Source organism: Mercenaria mercenaria, chromosome 1 (assembly GCF_021730395.1).
Source record: "Mercenaria mercenaria strain notata chromosome 1, MADL_Memer_1, whole genome shotgun sequence".
Classification (NCBI taxonomy): domain Eukaryota; kingdom Metazoa; phylum Mollusca; class Bivalvia; order Venerida; family Veneridae; genus Mercenaria; species Mercenaria mercenaria.
In genome coordinates, this window is record NC_069361.1 from 117,308,253 (window position 1) to 117,320,581 (window position 12,329).

General features: G+C 35.0%; 2 protein-coding genes across 3 annotated transcripts in view; one reads left to right on the forward strand and one right to left on the reverse strand.

The window, feature by feature from the left end:
• Positions 1 to 12,329, forward strand: part of LOC123525896 (DNA polymerase alpha subunit B-like) — a 59,387-nt gene that overhangs the window by 43,513 nt on the left and 3,545 nt on the right. For both annotated transcript variants that reach the window (XM_053521644.1, XM_053521652.1), the window contains 2 exons: positions 2,813 to 2,872; positions 9,733 to 9,859. In XM_053521644.1, the coding sequence (XP_053377619.1) occupies positions 2,813 to 2,872; positions 9,733 to 9,859 (187 nt within the window). The remainder of the gene's footprint in view (positions 1 to 2,812; positions 2,873 to 9,732; positions 9,860 to 12,329) is intronic.
• Positions 3,858 to 5,771, reverse strand: LOC123551226 (uncharacterized). Its single transcript, XM_045339991.2, has 4 exons — positions 5,533 to 5,771; positions 5,031 to 5,281; positions 4,823 to 4,892; positions 3,858 to 4,556 (listed from the first exon to the last, which is right to left on the reverse strand). Exons 1-4 carry the CDS (start codon positions 5,764 to 5,766, stop codon positions 4,362 to 4,364), a joined length of 750 nt encoding a protein of 249 aa, XP_045195926.1. The 5' UTR covers positions 5,767 to 5,771; the 3' UTR covers positions 3,858 to 4,361.

The window sequence follows — 12,329 nt, forward strand, 5'->3', positions numbered from 1 at the left end:
TTGTGTGACCCTCTACCAAGATTGTTCAAATTATTCCGATTCATCAAAAAACATGGCCGCCAGAGGGCGTGGTCACTTTTCCCTATATGTATATAGTGGAAACTTTAAAAATCTTGTGTGACACTGCTAGCCTGATTTTAAAATAATTTTACACAAATGGTTCTTGTGTGACCCTCTACCAAGATTGTTCAAATTATTCCGATTCGTCAAAAAACATGACTGCCAGGGGGCATGCTCACTTTTCCCTATATGTATATAGTAGAAACTTGGGAAATCTTATTGTATAAAACTGTTAGCCCGATTTTAAAATTATTTCACACAAATTGTCCTTGTGTGACCTTCTACAAATAATATTCAAATTTTTCTGATTCGTCAAAAATCATGGCCGCCAGAGAGCGTGGTCACTTTTCATCAACAATTTCTTTAAACATAAAGTACAGCATAGAAATTTGGACCACATTTATAACTTTTGATACAGATTTCAATACTTATCTTTAATATTTCTTACCCTGACCTACTGACCTACTTTCTTGTTTTTGAAGCTACAGAAAAGATATTTGGACCACCTGTATAACTTTTTAACAGATTTCAGTAGTTATCTTGAATAATCTTTACCATGACCTACTCACCTAGTTTTTTCTTAGCTCACCTGTCACATAGTGACAAGGTGAGCTTTTGTGATCACGCAGCGTCCGTCGTCCGTCCGTGCGTCCGTCCGTCCGTGCGTCCGTAAACTTTTGCTTGTGACCACTCTAGAGGTCACATTTTTTGTGGGATCTTTATGAAAGTTGGTCAGAATGTTCATCTTGATGATATCTAGGTCAAGTTCGAAACTGGGTCACGTGCCGTCAAAAACTAGGTCAGTAGGTCTAAAAATAGAAAAACCTTGTGACCTCTCTAGAGGCCATATATTTCAAAAGATGTTCATGAAAATTGGTCAGAACATTCACCTTGATGATATCTAGGTCAAGTTCGTAACTGGGTCACGTGCCTTCAAAAACTAGGTCAGTAGGTCAAATAATATAAAAACCTTGTGACCTCTCTAAAGGCCATATTTTTCATGGGATCTGTATGAAAGTTGGTCTGAATGTTCATCTTGATGATATCTAGGTCAAGTTTGAAACTGGGTCAACTGCGGTCAAAAACTAGGTCAGTAGGTCTAAAAATAGAAAAACCTTGTGACCTCTCTAGAGGCCATATGTTTCATGAGAGCTTCATGAAAATTGGTCAGAATGTTCACCTTGATGATATCTAGGTCAAGTTCGAAAGTGGGTCACGTGCCGTTGAAAACTAGGTCAGTAGGTCAAATAATAGAAAAACCTTGTGACCTCTCTAGAGGTCATATTTTTCATGGGATCTGTCTGAAAGTTGGTCTCAATGTTCATCTTGATGATATCTAGGTCAAGTTCGAAAGTGGGTCACGTACGGTCAAAAACTAGGTCAGTAGGTCTAAAAATAGAAAAACCTTGTGACCTCTCTAGAGGCCATACTTGTGAATGGATCTTCATAAAAATTGGTCAGAATGTTCATCTTGATGATATCTAGGTCAAGTTCGAAAGTAGGTCACGTGCCATCAAAAAGTGGGTCAGTAGGTCAAATAATGAAAAAACGTTGTGACCTCTCTAGAGGCTATATTTTTCATGGGATCTGTATGAAAGTTGGTCTGAATGTTTATGTTGATGATATATAGGTCAGGTTTGAAACTGGGTCAACTGCAATCAAAAACTAGGTCAGTAGGTCTTGAAAGAGAAAAACCTTGTGACCTCTCTAGAGGCCATACCCTTGAATGGATCTTTATGAAAATTGGTCAGAATGTTCTCCTTGATGATATCTAGGTCAAGTTTGAAACTTGGTCACATGCCGTTAAAAACTAGGTCAGTAGTTCAAATAATATAAAAACCTTGTGACATCTCTAGAGGCCATACTTTTTATGGGATCTGTATGAAAGTTGGTCTGAATGTTCATCTTGATGATATCTAGGTCAAGTTTGAAACTGGGTCAACTGCGGTCAAAAACTAGGTCAGTAGGTCTAAAATTATTAAAATCTTTTGACCTCTCTAGAGGCCATATTTTTCAATGGATCTTCATGAAAATTGATCTGAATGTTTACCTTGATGATATCTAGGTCAGTTTCGAAACTGGGTCACGTGCGGTCAAAAACTAGGCCAGTAGGTATAAAAATAGAAAAACCTTGTGACCTCTCTAGAGGCCATATTTTTCATGAGATCTTCATGAAAATTAGTGAGAATGTGCACCTTGATGATATCTAGATAAAGTTCAAAACAGGGTCACGTACCTTCGAAAACTAGGTCAATAGGTCAAATAATAGAAAAACCTTGTGACCTCTCTAGAGACCATATTTTTCAATGGATCTTCATGAAAATTGGTCAGAATTTTTATCTTGATAATATCTAGGTCATGTTCAAAACTGGGTCACATGAGCTCAAAAACTAGGTCACTATGTCAAATAATAGAAAAAAACGACGTCATACTCAAAACTGGGTCATGTGGGAAGAGGTGAGCGATTCAGGACCATCATGGTCCTCTTGTTTTTGAAGCTTTAGCAAAGAAATTTGTTCAAGCAAGCAACTAAACTCAGATGAGCGATTTAGTGCCATCATGGCCCTCATGTTTGCACATGTTGGCATCATAAAATAAGGTCATGGTCAGGTATCAAAAGTCTAAGGACCTCTCAACAATATCTGATGTAATATCTTTTTCTGTGGAGTACAAATTAAAATAGTATTTCATGTCATTAAATATGGTTGAAAACTGTTGAAAACCAGTAGAAAACATTGTGTGCTTATTTCAGTCCACCTGGTTCCAGCGACAGACTGGGTAGATTAACACAGCATCTTCTTAATCAGCATAGGTATGTACCTAATAAGATTTTTAGCCAGAATATAATTTTTTAGGAAAAAACGTGACTGAAATAAAGGCTGTTACTGATGATAAGTTGATTTTGACAGCGCAGTGGTCTTGGTACAGTCTAATATTCACAGCAAAATGTTGAATCTATTAGCCAAAGCTTGAAATCAAACATTTATTGGTTCTGTAACTTTGAATAAAAGTGGGTGATTTCAAAAAAAATGAAGACTGCAAAGTAGTAGAAGGGTCAAAATTCAAATTCATTGTTGACTATTGATTTTTATGGTCATAACATCTTACGATATTGAAATTTATAAAAAACATTGGGGCGAACATGTACGAGTTGACAGAATTTTTTTTCAAACAATTTTTATTAATCAATCTTGTGTATTTTTACACAATTATACCTAATTTTTAACACACAAAACTTGAAGAATAACATAAAAATGGCACAGTATTTCCAACTTGCATGACAGTATACATATAGAAACAATAAATTGCACTGAAAATTGGAACATGCTGCTATTTTTTTCTCTAATTTTCGAAATATTTTAGTATTTTTGTGTCACTTTTTTTATTTACCTCTTGAAAAGTTTGATTTATTTTACAATAGAGTAGTAGAATTTGAAATTATGTCTGTTTCAGTCAATACTGCTACCATTTAAGCAATTATTATTACTTGCTGTGATGCTGAAACTATTCTACATGCCAACACTTGTCATTTGAAAACGACTACCTTTTTCAAAATTTGTGTTACACTCGCAACAGCTATGGCTATTAATGGTTTTTCACCCCAAAAAGTGGTGAAATAAAATTGTTGACAATAACTGTGTAATTTAATTATAACACAATTAATTACCAATTGATTTTACTAATTTCTAGTGTTGGCATCACTGGTATCAATTAATTTAACAAACCTGCAGTTGCAGAAGATAACGACTACTCTTCAGTTGAATGAATACAACCAAAATTGAAACTGTCTAATACTGTTACTGTTTAAAAAATGTATATTTAATGCATTTTGATAGTTCTGTTTTGGAAGTGAGCAAATGTGATAAAGTCATAACCATTATCTGTAACATAGCATACTGTTACACTTGCAACAATTACAAAAAATAAAAAATTCAACATGTCAAAAATCTTCAGTAAACCTGATCAGGATGAAACATGTTACAAAATTGAAAAAACAGCTGAATTAAGAACATTAGAACTGTAAAGAACTGGTTTGTAACACTAAACTTGAATACAAACATTGAGATATTTAAAGGTCAATACACCAACTTGTCTGGGTGCTTATGCACTACTGTAGTTCATGATTACATCTTTCCCAGTTTAATCATAGTTAGTAAGTTCTGGTAAAGTGAAAAAAGTATATAATACTTAGTTCAATGGAACTATGATTGTTCACTTTCCAAAGTCATGAGAGGCAAATGCAACTGTAACAACTAACAACTGAACTAAAACGTCTTAAATTGTCATTCATTAAACTATAATTATGAAAGTCCTTTCATATCGAATTTCATTCTAAGACCCCTGCCAGGCAATAATTCGGGTTGATCAAATTTACACCAGACATCGGAATGAGGTTGCCAGGCAATGTCCTCTTTGTTTGGCCACTCGAAGACATCAGCTGATCTGGTTTGCTTCATGAATTTCAGTTTCACATCATTTTCGTCTACGTCGAGAACCTGTGCAGAAAAAAGTGTAGGTTTCATTTGATATTTATTACTTTGTAAACCAAACAGTTCTAAAATTTCAAACAAAACAATTTCAGAATTTCTTTGTCAGCAGATTTTCCAATATGTACAGAATTTTATTGTTATTAGTGTTTATCAATCATTCTTAATTATTTCTGTGGTATTTAATTCTAAAGTGAACATAGACAGACCTACAGACAGAGAGACAGACAACTGATGTACTTTAACAAGTTTCTTATGTATAACTACAAGCATACCTTTGCAACATAAACTCGTCTGTGTTTATCACCAGTCAGATGGACAGCTACAAAGTCATCCAGTTCAAACCTGAAACATTTAATAGTTGTTCTGTAATATCTTGAGTAAAAATAAATTTCTTCATAAATGTATAATATACATAACTTTTTATTTTGAGTATTACATTGGTTATAAACTTTTACTATATATGTAGAATTTGGTAAATACCTCTTCAGTGGCTCCAAGCTGACGTAGTGTTGTAAATCAGGTAGGTGGCCAAGGACCAGCGTCTTAGAGGAGGTACCAGTTGGTTGTAATCTAATGTCATCACCAGAATTAACCACCAGTATATCCATAGATAACATTTTGCACAATGATTGTAAGCATATGTGATCAGCATATGTTCCATTTAATCTCATGCCATGCAGATATGAATCCATACTCTGAGTCAAGAACTTGGCCAAGTTTTCTTTATCATTCTGAAATATACATAAATTTAGATATCAGACAGACAGACAGACAGACAGACAAAGTATTATCAAAACTATTAAGAACATTGTGAATTCCTGCATTTAAAAAAAATATTTATTACAAATGAATGATAAATGTTTTGTATATTAATTTAAAGATAAGTCTGGCAAACAAAATTTATATTTAAAACCACCTATTCTCTATGTTTTAATTCCAAAAAAGTACAAATCAATACTAAGTATTAATAGCATACCAGTACCTCTGATAAATTTTCAATGTATTCGACAACATTTTCTCTAAGTTGTGTTTGTGTGTAAGGATGACCCCCTGTCCGATCAAGTTGATCACTAATTGCCCAGAAGGCGCAGTTCCCATCTGTGGGTGTTGTGCCTCGAATTTGCCAACCCTTCCTTGCAATACTAGTAGCAAACAATGTCAACTCATTGTTGATGTAATCAACATGCTCAGAGTGATCTCTGAGACTGAGCTCCATTGCTTGCTGTAATACATTGGTGTTAGCTAATCTATGTGAATCTACCCCATCACCATTACTACAGGTCACAGCTAAGTATTAGATAAGGAGCATGCTGATTAGATTAAGCGTAAAGCAGAAGCTAACATACATGTAAAGGCTGCTAACATGATTTTACAGGATGTTAGTAATAAAGTAAAACATTATTATAGCAAGCAGTAGGATAAATAGCAGAAAGCATGCAAGCAAATAAATTGAAAGCGTTTAATTTCAACACAGTAGTGCTGACATTGGGAAAAAAGACATTTTTAGCATTAAGGATACTACAGTCACTGGGGTTGTAACAAAGCAGTTTATGGGTCTGTGATGCATGCCTGTACTGGCTGAAATAGCAAGGCCCTTCTTGTGAGGTGGTGCACACTGTACAGGAACAGCTAAGGTCACTGCACTCCAAATGACTTTTCTGATTATCAAGTTGTACCATGTGGAATGATTGTGTACCTTTGATTGTCTTTAGATTGGGATTCTTTGGTGGCATTTCCTTTGCCATTTTCGATTGCGGTATGTATAGTACTGTTTGGTTGGTGGTTTCTGTTTGTGTTTGTTTCAGGGCAAGATATGCTTGGTAGGCATTATTTATGACCTTTCCACCAAGTATTAATCTCTCCAGCCTCTTCTTAACAGCTGCCCCTAGACCATCACTGGGACCCTTCCCATGGCCAGATTCTGTGTAATGGTATACCATTTTTACGCCATGCACTTTTTCTACCAGGTCAAGATGTGAAAATGCATCCTTACATTTATACTGTGTGGCGCAGTTATCAGTGAACCTGTGAATAACTTTTATGTCACAAGGCCCTGGGTTGTTATTCAAGTGTAGCAATAGCTGCTTTGTAAAGACATACACTGCGCCAGAGTTATGTGAAAGGCAATCCGATAATATGATAAGTGACTCTTTCTTAATGACTGGTTCTTCTAAAGTACTGCTTCTAGCATGCCTCACTATATGAATAGGATGCAGTGTTACCTGCTTGGTTGTCCAGTGTGCGGATTCTATTTCATCTTGTGCTTGCATCGAAGCATTTTCAGAAAAGTCCATGATAGCTACACACTGATCTATTGGAAGATTGGACATAATTTGTTTCTCCATCATGTGTTGATAAGTGATGCGAAATAAGTGTCCAGTGAAAAATTCCATGTCTTTTGCAACTTCAGAAACAAGGTCTTCAACCTTGGTCTTGTATTCTACTTGTATCCATCTGTTGGATTTCATTTGTTTTCCATCTTTGTTTATATATGTTTCTGGCCTTGTTTCCCACTGATGATACTTAAGTATTTCTTCTTGGCATTTTTCTGTCAGAGGTTTGTAATAGCCTCTTATTGCAGATGAGCTACAGTTTATGCACTTTCTGTCAACACATATGCGCTTCGGTAATGTCTCATAACTACAAACAGTGACATCTGAAAGAAGCCTGCTTGTGGTCTTTAGCTCAGAGAGAGATTTCTGCTTGGCAACTCTGTTCAATGCTTCAATCTTCTGGTCAATGTTGTAATCTTTGGAACATACACAGACCCTTCTACAGGTTAGATTAAGCTGTTTGTAATACTTTGGTATCATTTTCAGGAAGGTCCCAAATTTTCTATCAAATGTTGGGTTTGCTTTCAGGAACTTCTTGTACAGAGTTACTTTAGATGTTAACAAATGACGTTTTGTAAAAACTTGACCATTTACTTTAAGTGTGTCCTTTTTATTTGGCATAATTCTAGAATTGTCCTCTAGGAAAGTCTCAATCTTCTGCATCCAGGTTTCCCTATGGAGCGTCCGTTTAGATGGGCGTTCCATTTGGGCCTTCTTTCTCTTTTGATACTGATTCAGGGCTTTCTTGGATTTCCAGACAGTACTTGCTTCTTCAGTGAATGCCAATCTCTTCTTTACTTTCACATTTTCTTTTGTGGGTCTTCCAACTTTACTAATGCCCACTACATTCTGTATTTCTGCCAGACCTTCATGTTCAAACCTTAGTAGGGATTTTCTTCTTGGGGTAGCTTTGTTCACAAGATCGGTCACTGTTTGAGCCCATTTCTCTCCTTCTTTTGGCATTAACATACTGGCTCTTTGGACGCGCTTTCGAGCAGAATCATTGTTTCTTACACTTTTGGTCATTTTGAATTGTTTCTGTTCTGACTTTGATTTCTGGGGATCTAGCTTTGACTTCATGTCACTTAGTTTGGCTGTTTGTTTTCTCTTTGTTTCACGCTGCTTTTTTCTTAGTTTTTGCATCCTTAGTCTGTTCTTTTCTTTGATCATCTCATTGAATTTTAGATTTTGTTCTCTTTGTATTTTAATGTTATGTCTGTATGCTTTGTTTTCTTCTTTTTTCTTTTCTTTCAATTTTTCAAGTTTCTCCTTCTGACTAGGATCATTTTTCAGTTTTTGTCGGTATTTTTTAACCCTCTCATTTGAGCTTTTCTTTGCTGGTTCAACATCGTTTTCTTGAGATCTTAATGACCTCCCTTTAAAAGGGAGTTTCACAACTAATTTTGGCATTTCTTTTCAGTGTAAGTCAGAATGCTGTGAAAAAATGCATATTTGCACATAATATTGGCATTAATAAATTTTTCTGTTGCAAGTGTAACACTTCATACAACTTTTATAATTTTAATGGTTATTAAACAGTTTATGGTAATATTCCTTCCATCTATGCTCATTTACAATGTAAATACATCATAATCATAGGTTAAACAAACTAACTTGCATTTTATTCTGTAGATGTATCATAAAATAATCTTTTTCACTTAAGAAAAGAAATTTTTGAATTATTTGAAACAAAATTTTACTCAAAGTAATAATATCTGACAACATAAATGCTTGAAAACTTACAGCATGATCTTTACTTCTAAAATAAAGTATTGATTTTATTTTGGTTTACATGACTTAAGTTTAAATGTCACTAAACTTGTGTCTATCACACATGCAAAAAGAGTGTTACACTTGCAACATCACTTATGATCACATTTGAAATCAGCATGCTTAACAACATGATCATAAGTGCTGTAATTAATCTCTTGGGTGGCTGCTGCTCTCAAAAACAAAAGAAAAAGCATAAAAAATCATTGTGTGGAAAAACAGTGCTCATATAATCTCAAATGTTACACTTGCAACATTTTCCAAGAGACAATCTTTTTAACAATTTTATTTCAAAATAATAGCCCTGATCATTAGAATTATAACGATTTTACATCACTATTTGATTATTTCATTCAAAAATATATTTATTGCCAAAACTTAACTTGCTGAAATGCTTGATAAAATCATTTTCTTTTAAAATAATGTATTTTCTAATAACAAAAATGACGTGTGTCGCATTCTTAAACTAAGAAGCAAATGCATTTTTTGTAAGTGAGTTTGAAAAAAAAGAGGATTTTTTCTCACCCAGAATGTTTAAGGATCATGTACATAATAGAGTTTTTCCCTTTTATTCAGAGAGTTCTTTAAAATTTCAATTAATAGAAGATGATATTTTCAAAATGTCCCAAAAATGTGTTACACTTGCTACAATTTTGGTCACATTTTTTTTCAGGAATTTCGAATGACAAAAGCTGTGATCATTAAACATGGAATACAGTTTTGTTGCTTACTAACACATTTACAGACATACAATATTTGACAATTGGGCTTTGATTCTCTTATTAAGATATGTTTCCTTTGTTTGCCTCATTTTTTTTGAAATCACCCAAGTCATCTGATATCTGAATGCATAATTCCTATTATTATAGTCAGTAAGTATATTAAATAAAAAATTAATGAAGGTCCAAACTGAAACAATTTGAGCAAGTGTGCTACTGAAAAAATATAAGCATTTACTTTGTTAGTTTTTTTCCACATCAGTGAAGTTTGTTTTTGTCCTGAAATTTCTTTGAAAAGTGTTCTTGAAAAATGCAGGTTGTATTATTGCATGTTGAATGTACTTTCGTTGTATTACTCAGTTACTACCCCTACTACCCACCCCATGAGGAGATGTGTATAGATTACGAGAAGTTCCAGACAACATGTATAATGCCGACCACACCGCATATCCTTATTGTACCTTCAGAATTCAAACAGTTTATCAAGGTAAGTTGCTCTACCTTGTAGTTTGACCTATCACTTACAGTGTAATAAGAAAATGTATTCATTAAGTGTAGAATTGATTTTAAAGGATCGTTCTCATTTATATAATTTGCAGTATTGTGAAATCATTTTAAGTTTATGGGGGCTAAATTCATGGATTTCAAAGTTTGAAATAAAATAAAAAGGAAATTTTCTTTATTCCTTTGGATTTAATTTCATGAATGGCACAACCACAAAATCCACGAAAAAATTAGGTCCCTACAATTATTAATGATTTCTCTGTATTTTTGAAGAAATGTTGGCATAAAAAATGAATTTGAGTCTTTTACCTTTTAGCCTGCTGGCGGCAAGTGATTTTGCCTTTGCGACCAGTGCAGACCAAGATCAGCCTGCACTATCGTGCAGGCTGATCATGGTCTGCACTGTTCGCTATTCAGTCAGTAAATTTTCAGTGAACACACCTTCAAATAACAAATGGCACTGCCCAAATTGAATTATTGACCAGTCCATTTTAGAAATTTAGCAGGCTAAAGGTTAATATGGAAGATTGTTACAGTTTAAAATGGCATATGCTCAACCCGGATCTCAAAACAAGATTGAAAATCTGTCAGAACACTGCAGTTTTCTCACACTAAAGTACACATTTTGGAACAACAATGAAGTAAATACTGAACACAGTCAACATTGACCAGTGTAACGCCACTTATAAATAATATCTGGCCGTGAAGGGTGTATGTTTAATGTTCGTCCATACTACAACTTACTTTATGCATGTAGTGTGCATAAAACATGAAAATACGATATATGTCAATAAAAAAGTACGTAAGTGCCCTAGGGGACAGAGTGATTTAGTCTAACAATCCTATGTGTTAAAACCTTTCGTGTACAGACTTCTTGCGTGTGTGTCAGAAACCCATTTTTAGCTCACCTGAGCACAAAGTGCTCAAAGGTGAGCTTTTGTGATCGCCCTGTGTCCATTGTCCGTCGTCGTCGTCAACAATTTGACTGTTAACACTCTAGAGGTCACAAATTTGAGCCAATCTTAATGAAACTTGGTCAGAATGTTACCCTCAATGAAATCTTGGATGAGTTCGATATTGGGTCATCTGGGGTTAAAAACTAGGTCACCAGGTCAAATCAAAGGAAAAGCTTATTAACACTGAGGATACATTTTTGGCCCAATCTTAATGAAACTTGGTCAGAATGTAACCCTCAATAAAATCTTGGACGAGTTTGATATTGGGTCATCCGGGGTCAAAAACTAGGTCACCAGGTCAAATCAAAGGAAAAGCTTGTTAACACTCTAGAGGTCACAATTTGGACCCAATCTTAATGAAACTTGGTCAGAATGTTACCCTCAATAAAGTCTTGGACGAGTTTGATATTGGGTCATCTGGGGTCAAAAACTAGGTAAGCAGGTCAAATCAAAGGAAAAGCTTGTTAACACTGTAGAGGCCACATTTATGACTGTATCTTCATGAAACTTGGTCAGAATTTTAATCTTGATGATCTCAAGGTCCAGTTTGAATCTGGGTCATGTAGGATCAAAAACTAGGTCACCAGGTCAAATCAAAGGAAAAGCTAGTTTACACTTTAGAGGTCAAGTTCGAACATGGGTCATGTCAGGTCAAAAACTAGGTCTAGAGGCCACATTTATGACTGTATCTTTATGAAACTTGGTCAAAATGGTAATCTTGATATTCTCAAAGTCCAGTTTGAATCTGGGTCATGTAGAATCAAAAACCAGGTCACCAGATCAAATCAAACGAAAAGCTAGTTTACACTGTAGAGGCCACATTTATGACCATATCTTAATGAATCTAGGTCAGAATGTTCATCTTGATGATCTATAGGTCAGGTTCAAATCTTGGTCAGGTGGGGTCAAAAACTAGGTCACTAGGTCAAATCAAAGGAAAAGCTTGTTAACACTGTAGAGGCTGCATTTATGACTATATCTTCATGAAACTTCATCAGAATGTTAAACTTGATGATTCCTAGGTCAAGTTCGAATCTGGGTCATGTCAGGTCAAATACTAGGTCACCGGGTCAAATCAAAGAAAAAGATAGTTAACACTTTAGAGGCCACATTTATGACCATATCTTAATGAAACTTGGTCAGAAAGTTAATCTTGATGATCTTTAGGTCAAGTTTAAATCTGGTTCAGGTGGGGTCAAAAACTAGGTCACTAGGTCAGATCAAAGGAAAAGCTTATCAACACTCTAGAGGCCACATTTATGACTTTATCTTCATGAAACTTAGTCAGAATGTTAAACTTGATGATCCTTAGGTCAGTTTCGAATCTGGGTCATGTTGGGTCAAAAACTAGGTCACGGGGTCAAATCAACGGAATAGCTAGTTAACACTTTAGAGGCCACATTTATGACCATATCTTAATGAAACTTGGTCAGAATGTTAATCTTGATGATCTTTAGGTCAGTAGGTCAGGTGAGCGATACAGGGCCTTCATGGCCC